This window comes from Oncorhynchus nerka, linkage group LG5, assembly GCF_034236695.1.
Source record: "Oncorhynchus nerka isolate Pitt River linkage group LG5, Oner_Uvic_2.0, whole genome shotgun sequence".
Taxonomy (NCBI): Eukaryota; Metazoa; Chordata; class Actinopteri; order Salmoniformes; family Salmonidae; genus Oncorhynchus; species Oncorhynchus nerka.
This window is the reverse complement of record NC_088400.1, coordinates 15,481,814-15,500,796: the sequence shown is the minus strand read 5'-3', so window position 1 is coordinate 15,500,796 and position 18,983 is coordinate 15,481,814. Positions and strand designations below refer to the sequence as shown.

Here is an 18,983-nt window from a genome sequence, read left to right as displayed (position 1 = left end):
ACAGAATGACTATGGGTTGGTACAGACAGAATGACTATGGGTGGGTACAGACAGAATGACTATGGGTTGGTACAGACAGAGACAGACAGAATGACTATGGGTTGGTACAGACAGAATGATTATGGGTTGGTACAGACAGAATGACTATGGGTGGCTACAGACAGAATGACTATGGGTTGGTACAGACAGAATGACTATGGGTGGGTACAGACAGAATGACTATGGGTTGGTACAGACAGAATGACTATGGATTGGTACAGACAGAATTACTATGGGTGGGTACAGACAGAATGACTATGGATTGGTACAGACAGAATGACTATGGGTTGGTACAGACAGAGAGAGACAGAATGACTATGGATTGGTACAGACAGAATGACTATAGGTGGGTACAAACAGAATGACTATGGGTTGGTACAGACAGAATGACTATGGATTGGTACAGACAGAATGACTATGGGTGGGTACAGACAGAATGACTATGGGTGGCTACAGACAGAATGACTATGGGTTGGTACAGACAGAATGACTATGGGTGGCTACAGACAGAATGACTATGAGTTGGTACAGACAGAATGACTATGGATTGGTACAGACAGAATGACTATGGGTTGGTACAGACAGAATGACTATGGGTGGCTACAGACAGAATGACTATGAGTTGGTACAGACAGAATGACTATGGATTGGTACAGACAGAATGACTATGGGTTGGTACAGACAGAGACAGACAGAATGACTATGGATTGGTACAGACAGAATGACTATGGGTGGCTACAGACAGAATAACTATGGGTTGGTACAGACAGAATGACTATGGATTGGTACAGACAGAATGACTATGGGTTGGTACAGACAGAATGACTATGGGTGGCTACAGACAGAATGACTATGAGTTGGTACAGACAGAATGACTATGGGTTGCTACAGACAGAATGACTATGGGTTGCTACAGACAGAATAACTATGGGTTGCTACAGACAGAATGACTATGGATTGGTACAGACAGAATGACTATGGGTTGGTACAGACAGAATGACTATGGATTGGTACAGACAGAATGACTATGGGTGGGTACAGACAGAATGACTATGGATTGGTACAGACAGAATGACTATGGGTGGGTACAGACAGAATGACTATGGGTTGGTACAGACAGAATGACTATGGGTGGCTACAGACAAAATGACTATGGGTGGCTACAGACAGAATGACTATGGGTTGGTACAGACAGAATGACAATGGGTTGGTACAGACAGAGACAGACAGAATGACTAAGGGTTGGTACAGACAGAATGATTATGGGTTGGTACAGACAGAATGACAATGGGTGGCTACAGACAGAATGACTATGGGTGGCTACAGACAGAATGACTATGGATTGGTACAGACAGAATGACTATGGGTTGGTACAGACAGAGACAGACAGAATGACTATGGATTGGTACAGACAGAATGACTATGGGTGGCTACAGACAGAATGACTATGGGTTGGTACAGACAGAATGACTATGGATTGGTACAGACAGAATGACTATGGGTTGGTACAGACAGAATGACTATGGGTGGCTACAGACAGAATGACTATGGGTGGGTACAGACAGAATGACTATGGATTGGTACAGACAGAATGACTATGGGTTGGTACAGACAGAATGACTATGGATTGGTACAGACAGAATGACTATGGGTGGGTACAGACATAATGACTATGGGTGGCTACAGACAGAATGACTATGGGTTGGTACAGACAGAATGACTATGGGTGGCTACAGACAGAATGACTATGAGTTGGTACAGACAGAATGACTATGGGTTGCTACAGACAGAATGACTATGGGTTGCTACAGACAGAATGACTATGGGTTGCTACAGACAGAATGACTATGGGTTGGTACAGACAGATTGACTATGGATTGGTACAGACAGAATGACTATGGGTGGGTACAGACAGAATGACTATAGGTGGGTACAAACAGAATGACTATGGGTTGGTACAGACAGAATGACTATGGGTTGGTACAGACAGAGACAGACAGAATGACTATGGGTTGGTACAGACAGAATGACTATGGGTTGGTACAGACAGAATGATTATGGGTTGGTACAGACAGAATGACTATGGGTGGCTACAGACAGAATGACTATGGATTGGTACAGACAGAATGACTATGGGTTGGTACAGACAGAGACAGACAGAATGACTATGGATTGGTACAGACAGAATGACTATGGGTGGCTACAGACAGAATGACTATGAGTTGGTACAGACAGAATGACTATGGGTTGCTACAGACAGAATGACTATGGGTTGCTACAGACAGAATGACTATGGGTTGCTACAGACAGAATGACTATGGGTTGCTACAGACAGAATGACTATGGGTTGGTACAGACAGATTGACTATGGATTGGTACAGACAGAATGACTATGGGTGGGTACAGACAGAATGACTATAGGTGGGTACAAACAGAATGACTATGGGTTGGTACAGACAGAATGACTATGGATTGGTACAGACAGAATGACTATGGGTTGGTACAGACAGAATGACTATGGGTTGGTACAGACAGAATGACTATGGATTGGTACAGACAGAATGACTATGGGTGGGTACAGACAGAATGACTATGGATTGGTACAGACAGAATGACTATGGGTGGGTACAGACAGAATGACTATGGATTGGTACAGACAGAATGACTATGGGTTGGTACAGACAGAATGACTATGGATTGGTACAGACAGAATGACTATGGGTGGGTACAGACAGAATGACTATGGATTGGTACAGACAGAAATACTATGGGTGGGTACAGACAGAATGACTATGGGTGGGTACAGACAGAATGACTATGGATTGGTACAGACAGAATGACTATGGGTTGGTACAGACAGAGACAGACAGAATGACTATGGGTTGGTACAGACAGAATGACTATGGGTGGGTACAGACAGAATGACTATGGATTGGTACAGACAGAATGACTATAGGTGGGTACAAACAGAATGACTATGGGTTGGTACAGACAGAATGACTATGGATTGGTACAGACAGAATGACTATGGGTGGCTACAGACAGAATGACTATGGGTTGGTACAGACAGAATGACTATGGGTGGCTACAGACAGAATGACTATGAGTTGGTACAGACAGAATGACTATGGGTTGCTACAGACAGAATGACTATGGGTTGCTACAGACAGAATGACTATGGGTTGCTACAGACAGAATGACTATGGGTTGGTACAGACAGAATGACTATGGGTTGGTACAGACAGAATGACTATGGGTGGGTACAGACAGAATGACTATAGGTGGGTACAAACAGAATGACTATGGGTTGGTACAGACAGAATGACTATGGGTGGGTACAGACAGAATGACTATGGGTTGGTACAGACAGAGACAGACAGAATGACTATGAGTTGGTACAGACAGAATGACTATGAGTTGGTACAGAGAGAATGGCTATGGGTTGGTACAGACAGACACAGACAGAATGACTATGGGTTGGTACAGACAGAATGACTATGGATTGGTACAGACAGAATGACTATGGATTGGTACAGACAGAATGACTATGGGTTGGTACAGACAGAATGACTATGGGTGGGTACAGACAGAATGACTATGGGTGGGTACAGACAGAATGACTATGGATTGGTACAGACAGAGACAGACAGAATGACTATGGGTTGGTACAGACAGAATGACTATGAGTTGGTACAGAGAGAATGACTATGGGTTGGTACAGACAGAGACAGACAGAATGACTATGGATTGGTACAGGCAGAATGACTATGGTTGGGTACAGACAGAATGACTATGGATTGGTACAAACAGAATGACTATGGGTTGGTACAGACAGAATGACTATGGATTGGTACAGACACAATGACTATGGGTGGCTACAGACAGAATGACTATGGGTTGGTACAGACAGAATGACTATGGATTGGTACAGACAGAATGACTATGGGTTGGTACAGACAGAATGACTATGGGTGGCTACAGACAGAATGACTATGGGTGGCTACAGACAGAATGACTATGGGTTGGTACAGACAGAATGACTATGGGTGGGTACAGACAGAATGACTATAGGTGGGTACAAACAGAATGACTATGGGTTGGTACAGACAGAATGACTATGGGTGGGTACAGACAGAATGACTATGGGTTGGTACAGACAGAATGACTATGGATTGGTACAGACAGAATGACTATGGGTGGCTACAGACAGAATGACTATGGGTTGGTACAGACAGAATGACTATGGATTGGTACAGACAGAATGACTATGGGTTGGTACAGACAGAATGACTATGGGTGGCTACAGACAGAATGACTATGGGTGGCTACAGACAGAATGACTATGGGTTGGTACAGACAGAATGACTATGGGTGGGTACAGACAGAATGACTATAGGTGGGTACAAACAGAATGACTATGGGTTGGTACAGACAGAATGACTATGGATTGGTACAGACAGAATGACTATGGGTGGGTACAGACAGAATGACTATGGATTGGTACAGACAGAATGACTATGGGTTGGTACAGACAGAATGACTATGGGTGGGTACAGACAGAATGACTATGGGTGGGTACAGACAGAATGACTATGGATTGGTACAAACAGAATGACTATGGGTTGGTACAGACAGAATGACTATGGATTGGTACAGACAGAATGACTATGGGTTGGTACAGACAGAATGACTATGGATTGGTACAGACAGAATGACTATGGATTGGTACAGACAGAATGACTATGGGTGGCTACAGACAGAATGACTATGGGTGGCTACAGACAGAATGACTATGGGTTGGTACAGACAGAATGACTATGGGTGGGTACAGACAGAATGACTATAGGTGGGTACAAACAGAATGACTATGGGTTGGTACAGACAGAATGACTATGGATTGGTACAGACAGAATGACTATGGGTGGGTACAGACAGAATGACTATGGGTTGGTACAGACAGAGACAGACAGAATGACTATGGGTTGGTACAGACAGAATGACTATGAGTTGGTACAGAGAGAATGACTATGGGTTGGTACAGACAGAGACAGACAGAATGACTATGGGTTGGTACAGACAGAATGACTATGGATTGGTACAGGCAGAATGACTATGGTTGGGTACAGACAGAATGACTATGGATTGGTACAAACAGAATGACTATGGGTTGGTACAGACAGAATGACTATGGATTGGTACAGACACAATGACTATGGGTGGCTACAGACAGAATGACTATGGGTTGGTACAGACAGAATGACTATGGATTGGTACAGACAGAATGACTATGGGTTGGTACAGACAGAATGACTATGGGTGGCTACAGACAGAATGACTATGGGTGGCTACAGACAGAATGACTATGGGTTGGTACAGACAGAATGACTATGGGTGGGTACAGACAGAATGACTATAGGTGGGTACAAACAGAATGACTATGGGTTGGTACAGACAGAATGACTATGGGTGGGTACAGACAGAATGACTATGGGTTGGTACAGACAGAGACAGACAGAATGACTATGGATTGGTACAGACAGAATGACTATGGGTGGGTACAGACAGAATGACTATGGATTGGTACAGACAGAATGACTATGGGTGGGTACAGACAGAATGACTATGGGTTGGTACAGACAGAATGACTATGGGTGGGTACAGACAGAATGACTATGGGTTGGTACAGACAGAATGACTATGGATTGGTACAGACAGAATGACTATGGGTTGGTACAGACAGAATGACTATGGGTGGCTACAGACAGAATGACTATGGGTGGCTACAGACAGAGACAGACAGAATGACTATGGGTTGGTACAGACAGAATGACTATGAGTTGGTACAGAGAGAATGACTATGGGTTGGTACAGACAGAGACAGACAGAATGACTATGGGTTGGTACAGACAGAATGACTATGGATTGGTACAAACAGAATGACTATGGGTTGGTACAGACAGAATGACTATGGATTGGTACAGACACAATGACTATGGGTGGCTACAGACAGAATGACTATGGGTTGGTACAGACAGAATGACTATGGATTGGTACAGACAGAATGACTATGGGTTGGTACAGACAGAATGACTATGGGTGGCTACAGACAGAATGACTATGGGTGGCTACAGACAGAATGACTATGGGTTGGTACAGACAGAATGACTATGGGTGGGTACAGACAGAATGACTATAGGTGGGTACAAACAGAATGACTATGGGTTGGTACAGACAGAATGACTATGGATTGGTACAGACAGAATGACTATGGGTGGGTACAGACAGAATGACTATGGGTTGGTACAGACAGAGACAGACAGAATGACTATGGGTTGGTACAGACAGAATGACTATGAGTTGGTACAGAGAGAATGACTATGGGTTGGTACAGACAGAGACAGACAGAATGACTATGGGTTGGTACAGACAGAATGACTATGGGTGGGTACAGACAGAATGACTATGGGTTGGTACAGACAGAATGACTATGGGTGGGTACAGACAGAATGACTATGGGTTGGTACAGACAGAGACAGACAGAATGACTATGGATTGGTACAGACAGAATGACTATGGGTGGGTACAGACAGAATGACTATGGGTTGGTACAGACAGAGACAGACAGAATGACTATGGGTTGGTACAGACAGAATGATTATGGGTTGGTACAGACAGAATGACTATGGGTGGCTACAGACAGAATGACTATGGGTTGGTACAGACAGAATGACTATGGGTGGCTACAGACAGAATGACTATGGGTTGGTACAGACAGAATGACTATGGGTGGGTACAGACAGAATGACTATGGGTTGGTACAGACAGAGACAGACAGAATGACTATAGGTGGGTACAAACAGAATGACTATGGGTTGGTACAGACAGAATGACTATGGGTGGGTACAGACAGAATGACTATGGGTTGGTACAGACAGAGACAGACAGAATGACTATGGATTGGTACAGACAGAATGACTATGGGTGGGTACAGACAGAATGACTATGGATTGGTACAGACAGAATGACTATGGGTGGGTACAGACAGAATGACTATGGGTGGGTACAGACAGAATGACTATGGGTGGGTACAGACAGAATGACTATGGATTGGTACAGACAGAATGACTATGGATTGGTACAGACAGAATGACTATGGGTGGGTACAGACAGAATGACTATGGGTGGGTACAGACAGAATGACTATGGGTTGGTACAGACAGAGACAGACAGAATGACTATGGATTGGTACAGACAGAATGACTATGGGTGGGTACAGACAGAATGACTATGGGTTGGTACAGACAGAGACAGACAGAATGACTATGGGTTGGTACAGACAGAATGATTATGGGTTGGTACAGACAGAATGACTATGGGTGGCTACAGACAGAATGACTATGGGTTGGTACAGACAGAATGACTATGCGTGGGTACAGACAGAATGACTATGGGTTGGTACAGACAGAGACAGACAGAATGACTATGGATTGGTACAGACAGAATGACTATGGGTGGGTACAGACAGAATGACTATGGATTGGTACAGACAGAATGACTATGGGTGGGTACAGACAGAATGACTATGGGTTGGTACAGACAGAATGACTATGGGTGGGTACAGACAGAATGACTATGGATTGGTACAGACAGAATGACTATGGATTGGTACAGACAGAATGACTATGGGTGGGTACAGACAGAATGACTATGGGCGGGTACAGACAGAATGACTATGGATTGGTACAGACAGAATGACTATGGGTTGGTACAGACAGAATGACTATGGGTGGGTACAGACAGAATGACTATGGATTGGTACAGACAGAATGACTATGGATTGGTACAGACAGAATGACTATGGGTGGGTACAGACAGAATGACTATGGGTTGGTACAGACAGAATGACTATGGGTGGGTACAGACAGAATGACTATGGGTTGGTACAGACAGAATGACTATGGGTGGGTACAGACTAGAGGTCTACTGATTATGATTTTTCAACGCCGATACCGATTATTGGAGAACCAAAAAAGCCGATACCGATTAATCGGGCGATACATTTTTTGTGTATTTATTATAATGACAATTACAACAATACTGAATTAACACTTATTTTAACTTAAAATAATACATCAATAAAATCAATTTAGCCTCAAGTAGATAATGAAACATGTTCATTTTGGTTTAAATAATGCAAAAACAAAGTGTTGGAGAAGAACGTAAAAGTGCAATATGTGCTATGTAAGAAAGCTAACGTTTAAGTTCCTTGCTCAGAACATGAGAACATATGAAAGCTGGTGGTTCCTTTTAACATGAGTCTTCAATATTCCCAGGTAAGAGGTTTTAGGTTGTAGTTATTATAGGAATTATAGGACTATTTCCCCCTATACCATCTGTATTTCATTAACCTTTGACTATTGGATTCTTATAGGCACTTTAGGATTGCCAGTGTAACAGTATAGCTTCCGTCCCTCTCATCTTATGAGTTGATAGGTTTGAAGTCATAAACAGTGCAATGCTTAACTTCTTGCATCGAGCCATCCCGGATCCGGTATCGTGACTACAGCCTCAAGCTCATTACCATAACGCAACGTTAACTATTCATGAAAATCGCAAATGAAATGAAATTAATCTATTTGCTCTCAAGCTTAGCCTTTTGTTAACAACACTGTCATCTCAGATTTTCAAAATATGCTTCTCAACCATTGCAAAACAAGCATTTGTGTAACAGTATTGATGGCTAACGTAGCATTTAGCGTTAGCATTCAGCATGCAACATTTTCCACAAAAACCAGAAAAGCATTCAAATAAAATCATTTACCTTTGAAGAACTTCAGATGTTTTCAATGAGGAGAATCTCAGATAGCAAATGATCAGTTTTTCCTGAAAGATTATTTGTTTAGGACAAATCGCTCCGTTTTCTGCGTCACGTTTAGCTACGAAAAAAACCCTGTATCCAGGATTGTGTAAATCTATCCGCAAGCTCATTAGCATAACACAACGTTAACTATTCATGAAAATCGCAAATGAAATGAAATTAATCTATTTGCTCTCAAGCTTAGCCTTTTGTTAACAACACTGTCATCTCAGATTTTCAAAATATGCTTCTCAACCATTGCAAAACAAGCATTTGTGTAACAGTATTGATGGCTAACGTAGCATTTAGCGTTAGCATTCAGCATGCAACATTTTCCACAAAAACCAGAAAAGAATTCAAATAAAATCATTTACCTTTGAAGAACTTCAGATGTTTTCAATGAGGAGACTCTGTTAGATAGCAAATGTTCCGTTTTTACAAAAAATATTATTTGTGTCGACTAATCGCTCCGTTTTGTTCATCACATTTGGGGAGGGAAAAAAAATATATATATATATTAAGTCATTAAAACGCGAACTTTTTTCCAAATTAACTCCATAATATCGACAGAAACATGGCAAACCGATGTTTAGAATCAATCCTCAAGGTGTTTTTCACATATCTATCGATGATAAAATCCATCGTGGCATTTTACTTTCTCTTCTGAAGAAATGGAACGCGCATGGACCTACAGATTACGCACACAGGACACCGGGCGGGACACCAGGTAAATGTAGTCTCTTATGGTCAATCTTCCAATGATATATGTCTACAAACACGTCACAATGCTGCAGACACCTCGGGGAATAGACAGAAACCGCAGGCTCATTCCTGGCGCATTGACAGACATATAAGGAGACATTGGAACACAGCGCCTTCAGAATCTGGGGCATTTCCTGTATGAAACTTCATCTTGGTTTCGCCTGTTGCATTAGTTCTGGGGCACTCACAGATAATATCTTTGCAGTTTTGGAGACGTCAGAGTTTTGTCTTTCCAAGGCTGTCAATTCCATGCATAGTCAAGCATCTTTTCGTGACAAAATATTGCGCTTAAAACGGGCACGTCTTTTTATCCAATAATGACATAGCGCCCCCATAGGTTGGACAGGTTAACGCACAACGAAGAGCTGCTGGCAAAACGCCCGAAAGTGCTGTTTGAATGAATGTTTAGGCGCCTGCTTCTGCCTACCACCGCTCAGTCAGATACTTAGATACTTGTATGCTTGTATGCTCAGTCAGATTATATGCAACACAGGACACGCTAGATAATATCTAGTAATATCATCAACCATGTGTCGTTAACTAGTGATTATGATTGATTGTTTTTTATAAGATAAGTTTAATGCTAGCTAGCAACTTACCTTGGCTTACTGCATTTGCGTAACAGGCAGTCTCCTCGTGGAGTGCAACGAGAGAGAGGCAGGTCGTTATTGCGTTGGACTAGTTAACTGTAAGGTTGCAAGATTGGATCCGCCGAGCTGACAAGGTGAAAATCTGTCGTTCTGCCCCCGAATGAGGCAGTTAACCCACCGTTCCTAGATGTCATTGAAAATAAGAATATGTTCTTAACTGACTTGCCTTGTTAAATAAAGATTAAATAAAGGTGTAAAAAATAAAAATAAAAAAACAGCCAAATCGGTGTCCAAAAATACCGATTTCCGATTGTTATGAAAACTTGAAATCGGCCCCAATTAATCGGCCATTCCGATTAATCGGTCGACCTCTAGTACAGAAAGAAACAGACAGAATGACTATGTATTGGTACAGACAGAGACAGACAGAATGACTATGGGTGGGTACAGACAGAGATAGACAGAATGACTATGGGTTGTTACAGACAGAATGAGGCAGGGTAGTGTGCGTCTCTGTGTAGGGGGAAGAAGGGTATGGACATGTGTGTGAGGGAGGCAGGGCGGTGTGTGTCTCTGTGTGTAGGGGGGTAAGCTAGGTATGGCTATAAGGAATCTGTCCTTCATAGTTGTCCTGAAAGCAGGTGTGTGTTTGTGTGTGTGTGAGAGAGAGAGGGGTCAGGTGTGAGTGTCTGTGTCTGTGTCTGTGTGTCTGCGTCTGTGTGTCTGTGTCTGCGTGTGGGAGAAGTGGGGGATGGCTACAGGGCAGAACGTGTTTGAGAGCACCATGTACCCCAGCAGCACAGTAGGCAGGTTATGTAAACTATTGGTTTGTGAAAAGGAAGAAAAATAGCTGCAGAATGAGTCTATTATTAAGAGGGACAGACTGTAAAACATTCTCCCAGAGATTTAACACATCAGTCTGTGAGTCTTTATTATTAAGAGGGACAGACTGTAAAACATTCTCCCAGAGTTTTAACACATCAGTCTGTGAGTCTTTATTCGGAAGAGGACCTACTTAATGAACAACTCGTTGACAGTTGATAAATTGCAGTCTCGCTGTGTCAGTGTGACAGTGGAGGCTGCTGAGGGGAGGATGGCTCATAATAATGGCTGGAACTGAGAGAACGGAATGGCGTCACACACCTGGAAACTATGTGTTTCATGTACTTGTTACCATTCCACAAATTCTGCTCCAGCCATTACCACAAGCCCGTCCTCCTCAATTTGTACTGGTTTCCCACTCCTTCTCCTTCTCCGTCTCCCACTCCCTCTCCCCCTCCGTCTCCCCCTCCGTCTCCCCCTCCCTCTCCTTCTCCGTCTCCCACTCCCTCTCCTTCTCCCCCTCCCTCTCCTTCTCCGTCTCCCCCTCCCTCTCCTTCTCCGTCTCCCACTCCCTCTCCTTCTCCGTCTCCCCCTCCCTCTCCTTCTCCGTCTCCCACTCCCTCTCCTTCTCCGTCTCCCACTCCCCCTCCCTCTCCTTCTCCGTCTCCCACTCCCTCTCCTTCTCCTTCTCCGTCTCCCCCTCCCTCTCCGTCTCCCACTCCCTCTCCTTCTCCGTCTCCCCCTCCGTCTCCCTCTCCTTCTCCTTCTCCGTCTCCCCCTCCCTCTCCTTCTCCGTCTCCCACTCCCTCTCCTTCTCCGTCTCCGTCTCCCCCTCCCTCTCCTTCTCCGTCTCCCACTCCCTCTCCTTCTCCTTCTCCGTCTCCCACTCCCTCTCCTTCTCCGTCTCCCACTCCCTCTCCTTCTCCTTCTCCGTCTCCCCCTCCCTCTCCTTCTCCGTCTCCCACTCCCTCTCCTTCTCCTTCTCCGTCTCCCCCTCCCTCTCCTTCTCCGTCTCCCCCTCCCTCTCCTTCTCCGTCTCCCCTTCCCTCTCCTTCTCCGTCTCCCACTCCCTCTCCTTCTCCGTCTCCCACTCCCTCTCTTTCTCCGTCTCCCACTCCCTCTCCTTCTCCTTCTCCGTCTCCCCCTCCCTCTCCTTCTCCGTCTCCCACTCCCTCTCCTTCTCCTTCTCCGTCTCCCCCTCCCTCTCCTTCTCCGTCTCCCACTCCTTCTCCTTCTCCGTCTCCCCCTCCCTCTCCTTCTCCGTCTCCCACTCCCTCTCCTTCTCCGTCTCCCCCTCCTTCTCCGTCTCCCACTCCCTCTCCTTCTCCGTCTCCCACTCCTTCTCCGTCTCCCACTCCCCCTCCCTCTCCTTCTCCGTCTCCCACTCCCTCTCCTTCTCCTTCTCCCCCTCCCTCTCCTTCTCCGTCTCCCCCTCCCTCTCCTTCTCCGTCTCCCACTCCCTCTCCTTCTCCTTCTCCGTCTCCCCCTCCCTCTCCTTCTCCGTCTCCCTCCCTCTCCTTCTCCGTCTCCCCCTCCCTCTCCGTCTCCCACTCCCCCTCCCTCTCCTTCTCCGTCTCCCACTCCCTCTCCTTCTCCGTCTCCCCCTCCCTCTCCTTCTCCGTCTCCCACTCCCTCTCCTTCTCCGTCTCCCCTCCCTCTCCTTCTCCGTCTCCCCCTCCCTCTCCTTCTCCGTCTCCCACTCCCTCTCCGTCTCCCCCTCCCTCTCCTTCTCCGTCTCCCACTCCCTCTACTTCTCCTTCTCCGTCTCCCCCTCCCTCTCCTTCTCCGTCTCCCACTCCCTCTCCTTCTCCGTCTCCCACTCCCTCTCCTTCTCCTTCTCCCCTTCCCTCTCCTTCTCCGTCTCCCCCTCCCTCTCCTTCTCCGTCTCCCACTCCCTCTCCTTCTCCTTCTCCGTCTCCCACTCCCTCTCCTTCTCCGTCTCCCACTCCCTCTCCTTCTCCGTCTCCCACTCCCTCTCCTTCTCCGTCTCCCCCTCCCTCTCCTTCTCCGTCTCCCACTCCCTCTCCTTCTCCTTCTCCGTCTCCCACTCCCTCTCCTTCTCCTTCTCCCCCTCCCTCTCCTTCTCCGTCTCCCCCTCCCTCTCCTTCTCCGTCTCCCCCTCCCTCTCCTTCTCCGTCTCCCCCTCCCTCTCCTTCTCCGTCTCCCCCTCCCTCTCCTTCTCCGTCTCCCACTCCCTCTCCTTCTCCGTCTCCCCTCCCTCTCCTTCTCCGTCTCCCACTCCCTCTCCTTCTCCGTCTCCCCCTCTCCTTCTCCTTCTCCGTCTCCCACTCCTTCTCCCTCTCCTCTCTCCCTCCGTCTCCCTCTCCTTCTCCGTCTCCCCCTCCCTCTCCTTCTCCTCTCCCACTCCCTCTCCTTCTCCGTCTCCCCTCCCTCTCCTTCTCCTTCTCCGTCTCCCTCTCCTTCTCAGTCTCCCACTCCCTCTCCCTCTCCTTCTCCGTCTCCCCCTCCCTCCCTCTCCTTCTCCGTCTCCCCCTCCCTCTCCTTCTCCGTCTCCCTCTCCTTCTCCGTCTCCCTCTCCTTCTCCTCTCCCACTCCCTCTCCCCCGTCTCCCCCTCCCTCTCCTTCTCCGTCTCCCACTCCCTCTCCTTCTCCCTCTCCTTCTCCGTCTCCCACTCCCCCTCCCTCTCCTTCTCCGTCTCCCCCTCCCTCTCCTTCTCCGTCTCCCACTCCCTCTCCTTCTCCTTCTCCGTCTCCCCCTCCCTCTCCTTCTCCGTCTCCCACTCCCTCTCCTTCTCCGTCTCCCACTCCCCTCCCTCTCCGTCTCCCTCTCCTTCTCCTTCTCCGTCTCCCCCTCCCTCTCCTTCTCCGTCTCCCACTCCCTCTCCTTCTCCGTTTCCCACTCCCCCTCCCTCTCCGTCTCCCTCTCCTTCTCCTTCTCCGTCTCCCCCTCCCTCTCCTTCTCCCTCTCCTTCTCCGTCTCCCCCTCCCTCTCCTTCTCCGTCTCCCACTCCTTCTCCGTCTCCCACTCCCCCTCCCTCTCCTTCTCCGTCTCCCACTCCCCCTCCCTCTCCTTCTCCGTCTCCCACTCCCTCTCCTTCTCCGTCTCCCACTCCCTCTCCTTCTCCGTCTCCCCTCCTTCTCCTTCTCCGTCTCCCCCTCCCTCTCCTTCTCCGTCTCCCACTCCCTCTCCTTCTCCGTCTCCCTCTCCTTCTCCGTCTCCCCCTCCCTCTCCTTCTCCGTCTCCCACTCCCTCTCCTTCTCCGTCTCCCACTCCCACTCCTCTCCTTCTCCGTCTCCCACTCCCTCTCCTTCTCCTTCTCCGTCTCCCCCTCCCTCTCCTTCTCCGTCTCCCACTCCCTCTCCTTCTCCTTCTCCGTCTCCCACTCCCTCTCCTTCTCTGTCTCCCACTCCCTCTCCTTCTCCGTCTCCCACTCCCTCTCCTTCTCCGTCTCCCCCTCCCTCTCCTTCTCCGTCTCCCACTCCCCCTCCCTCTCCGTCTCCCTCTCCTTCTCCTTCTCCGTCTCCCCCTCCCTCTCCTTCTCCCTCTCCTTCTCCGTCTCCCCCTCCCTCTCCTTCTCCGTCTCCCACTCCTTCTCCGTCTCCCCCCCCCTCCCTCTCCTTCTCCGTCTCCCACTCCCCTCCCTCTCCTTCTCCGTCTCCCCCTCCCTCTCCTTCTCCGTCTCCCACTCCCTCTCCTTCTCCGTCTCCCTCTCCTTCTCCGTCTCCCCCTCCCTCTCCTTCTCCGTCTCCCACTCCCTCTCCTTCTCCGTCTCCCACTCCCTCTCCTTCTCCGTCTCCCACTCCCTCTCCTTCTCCTTCTCCGTCTCCCCCTCCCTCTCCTTCTCCGTCTCCCACTCCCTCTCCTTCTCCTTCTCCGTCTCCCACTCCCTCTCCTTCTCTGTCTCCCACTCCCTCTCCTTCTCCGTCTCCCACTCCCTCTCCTTCTCCGTCTCCCCCTCCCTCTCCTTCTCCGTCTCCCACTCCCTCTCCTTCTCCTTCTCCGTCTCCCACTCCCTCTCCTTCTCCTTCTCCGTCTCCCACTCCCTCTCCTTCTCCTTCTCCCCCTCCCTCTCCTTCTCCGTCTCCCCCTCCCTCTCCTTCTCCGTCTCCCCCTCCCTCTCCTTCTCCGTCTCCCCCTCCCTCTCCTTCTCCGTCTCCCACTCCCCCTCCCTCTCCTTCTCCGTCTCCCACTCCCTCTCCTTCTCCGTCTCCCCCTCCCTCTCCTTCTCCGTCTCCCACTCCCTCTCCTTCTCCGTCTCCCCCTCCCTCTCCTTCTCCGTCTCCCACTCCCTCTCCTTCTCCGTCTCCCACTCCCTCTCCTTCTCCGTCTCCCCCTCCCTCTCCTTCTCCGTCTCCCACTCCCTCTCCTTCTCCGTCTCCCACTCCCTCTCCTTCTCCGTCTCCCACTCCCTCTCCTTCTCCGTCTCCCTCTCCTTCTCCGTCTCCCACTCCCTCTCCTTCTCCGTCTCCCACTCCCCTCCCTCTCCTTCTCCGTCTCCCACTCCTTCTCCGTCTCCCCTCCCTCTCCTTCTCCGTCTCCCACTCCCTCTCCTTCTCCGTCTCCCACTCCCTCTCCTTCTCCTTCTCCGTCTCCCCCTCCCTCTCCTTCTCAGTCTCCCACTCCCTCTCCTTCTCCTTCTCCGTCTCCCCCTCCCTCTCCTTCTCCGTCTCCCACTCCCTCTCCTTCTCCGTCTCCCTCTCCTTCTCCGTCTCCCACTCCCTCTCCTTCTCCGTCTCCCCCTCCCTCTCCGTCTCCCCCTCCCTCTCCTTCTCCGTCTCCCACTCCCTCTCCTTCTCCCTCTCCTTCTCCGTCTCCCACTCCCCCTCCCTCTCCTTCTCCGTCTCCCCCTCCCTCCTTCTCCGTCTCCCTCCCTCTCCTTCTCCTTCTCCGTCTCCCCCTCCCTCTCCTTCTTCGTCTCCCACTCCCTCTCCTTCTCCGTCTCCCACTCCCCCCCTCTCCGTCTCCCTCTCCTTCTCCTTCTCCGTCTCCCCCTCCTTCTCCGTCTCCCTCTCCCCCTCCTTCTCCGTCTCCCACTCCCCCTCCCTCTCCGTCTCCCTCTCCTTCTCCTTCTCCGTCTCCCCCTCCCTCTCCTTCTCCCTCTCCTTCTCCGTCTCCTTCTCCGTCTCCCCTCCCTCTCCTTCTCCGTCTCCCACTCCTTCTCCGTCTCCCACTCCCCCTCCCTCTCCTTCTCCGTCTCCCACTCCCCTCCCTCTCCTTCTCCGTCTCCCACTCCCTCTCCTTCTCCGTCTCCCACTCCCTCTCCTTCTCCGTCTCCCCCTCCGTCTCCTTCTCCGTCTCCCCCTCCCTCTCCTTCTCCGTCTCCCACTCCCTCTCCTTCTCCGTCTCCCCCTCCTTCTCCTTCTCCGTCTCCCTCTCCTTCTCCGTCTCCCCCTCCCTCTCCTTCTCCGTCTCCCACTCCCTCTCCTTCTCCGTCTCCCACTCCCTCTCCTTCTCCGTCTCCCACTCCCTCTCCTTCTCCGTCTCCCCCTCCCTCTCCTTCTCCGTCTCCCCTCCCTCTCCTTCTCCTTCTCCGTCTCCCACTCCCTCTCCTTCTCCGTCTCCCACTCCCTCTCCTTCTCCGTCTCCCACTCCCTCTCCTTCTCCGTCTCCCCCTCCCTCTCCTTCTCCGTCTCCCACCCCCTCCCTCTCCTTCTCCGTCTCCCACTCCCTCTCCTTCTCCTTCTCCCACTCCCTCTCCTTCTCCTTCTCCCCCTCCCTCTCCTTCTCCGTCTCCCCCTCCCTCTCCTTCTCCGTCTCCCCCTCCCTCTCCTTCTCCGTCTCCCCCTCCCTCTCCGTCTCCCACTCCCCTCCCTCTCCTTCTCCGTCTCCCTCTCCGTCTCCCACTCCCTCTCCTTCTCCGTCTCCCACTCCCTCTCCTTCTCCGTCTCCCACTCCCTCTCCTTCTCCGTCTCCCCCTCCCTCTCCTTCTCCGTCTCCCACTCCCTCTCCTTCTCCGTCTCCCACTCCCTCTCCTTCTCCGTCTCCCCTCTCCTTCTCCGTCTCCCACTCCCTCTCCTTCTCCGTCTCCCACTCCCTCTCCTTCTCCGTCTCCTTCTCCGTCTCCCACTCCCTCTCCTTCTCCGTCTCCCCCTCCCTCTCCTTCTCAGTCTCCCCCTCCCTCTCCTTCTCCGTCTCCCCCTCCCTCTCCTTCTCCGTCTCCCACTCCCTCTCCTTCTCCGTCTCCCTCTCCCTCTCCGTCTCCCACTCCCTCTCCTTCTCCGTCTCCCCCTCCCTCTCCCTCTCCGTCTCCCACTCCCTCTCCCACTCCCCCTCCCTCTCCTTCTCCGTCTCCCCCTCCCTCTCCTTCTCCGTCTCCCACTCCCTCTCCTTCTCCTTCTCCGTCTCCCCCTCCCTCTCCTTCTCCGTCTCCCACTGCCTCTCCTTCTCCGTCTCCCACTCCCCTCCCTCTCCGTCTCCCTCTCCTTCTCCTTCTCCGTCTCCCCCTCCCTCTCCTTCTCCGTCTCCCACTCCCTCTCCTTCTCCGTCTCCCACTCCCCCTCCCTCTCCGTCTCCCTCTCCTTCTCCTTCTCCGTCTCCCCCTCCCTCTCCTTCTCCCTCTCCTTCTCCCTCTCCTTCTCCGTCTCCCCCTCCCTCTCCTTCTCCGTCTCCCACTCCTTCTCCGTCTCCCACTCCCCCTCCCTCTCCTTCTCCGTCTCCCACTCCCCTCCCTCTCCTTCTCCGTCTCCCACTCCCTCTCCTTCTCCGTCTCCCACTCCCTCTCCTTCTCCGTCTCCCCCTCCTTCTCCTTCTCCGTCTCCCCCTCCCTCTCCTTCTCCGTCTCCCACTCCCTCTCCTTCTCCGTCTCCCCCTCCTTCTCCTTCTCCGTCTCCCCCTCCTTCTCCGTCTCCCTCTCCTTCTCCGTCTCCCCCTCCCTCTCCTTCTCCGTCTCCCCCTCCCTCTCCTTCTCCGTCTCCCCCTCCCTCTCCTTCTCCGTCTCCCCCTCCCACTCCCTCTCCTTCTCCGTCTCCCCCTCCCTCTCCCTGTGATTGTCCCTGAAACTGAACGGTGAGCAGTGGTAGTGTTTGGAACTTTGCTGATGTTATCTTCTACTTTGTCTTCACTGAGAGATTCAGACCAGCCTGTCAGATTAAGATTAATGATGATTTCTCCTCTCTCTGTCTCTCTCTCTGTCTCTCTCTCTGTCTCTCTCTCTGTCTCTCTGTCCCTCTCTGTCTCTCTCTCTGTCTCTCTCTTTCAATTCAATTCAAGGGGCTTTATTGGCATGGGAAACATGTGTTAACATTGCCAAAGCAAGTGAGGTAGATAATATACAAGTGAAATAAACAATAAAAATGAACAGTAAACATTACACATACAGAAATTTCAAAACAATAAAGACATTACAAATGTCATATTATATATATATATATATATACAGTGTTTTAACAATGTACAAATGGTTAAAGAACACAAGGGAAAATAAATAAGCATAAATATGGGTTGTATTTACAATGGTGTTTGTTCTTCACTGGTTGCCCTTTTCTTGTGGCAACAGGTCACAAATCTTGCTGCTGTGATGGCACACTGTGGAATTTCACCCAGTAGTTTATCAAAATTGGATTTGTTTTTGAATTCTTTGTGGATCTGTGTAATCTGAGGGAAATATGTATCTCTAATATGGTCATACATTGGACAGGAGGATAGGAAGTGCAGCTCAGTTTCCACCTCATTTTGTGGGCAGTGTGCACATAGCCTGTCTTCTCTTGAGAGCCAGGTCTGCATACGGTGGCCTTTGTCAATGCCAAGGCTATGCTCACTAAGTCTGTACATAGTCAAAGCTTTCCTTAAGTTTGGGTCAGTCACAGTGGACAGGTATTCTGCCACTGTGTACTCTCTGTTTAGGGCCAAATAGCATTCTAGTTTGCTCTGTTTTTTTGTTAATTACTTGACACGTTGGAAATAATTATCTCTTTGTTTTCTCATGATTTGGTTGGGTCTAATTGTGTTGCTG

At 49.8% G+C, this 18,983-nt stretch overlaps 4 protein-coding genes across 4 annotated transcripts in view; all 4 read left to right on the top strand.

The window, feature by feature from the left end:
• The window catches only part of LOC135571760 (ephrin-B1-like), a 259,368-nt gene that overhangs the window by 81,832 nt on the left and 158,553 nt on the right, over positions 1 to 18,983 (top strand). The gene's annotated exons all lie outside the window — the stretch shown is intronic.
• LOC135571742 (uncharacterized) lies at positions 11,401 to 13,239 on the top strand (the record flags this gene model as incomplete). Its single annotated transcript, XM_065018249.1, has 2 exons — positions 11,401 to 12,091; positions 13,130 to 13,239. Coding segments are annotated over exons 1-2 (801 nt in total), but the record flags the coding sequence as incomplete, so codon positions are not given.
• On the top strand, positions 14,321 to 16,488 carry LOC135571720 (cell surface glycoprotein 1-like; the record flags this gene model as incomplete). Its single annotated transcript, XM_065018210.1, is given in 5 exon segments — positions 14,321 to 15,505; positions 15,507 to 15,837; positions 15,900 to 15,990; positions 15,992 to 16,159; positions 16,221 to 16,488. Coding segments are annotated over 5 exon segments (2,043 nt in total), but the record flags the coding sequence as incomplete, so codon positions are not given.
• On the top strand, positions 16,842 to 17,645 carry LOC135571721 (uncharacterized; the record flags this gene model as incomplete). The annotated part of the gene is given in 3 exon segments (XM_065018212.1): positions 16,842 to 17,014; positions 17,016 to 17,431; positions 17,434 to 17,645. Coding segments are annotated over 3 exon segments (801 nt in total), but the record flags the coding sequence as incomplete, so codon positions are not given.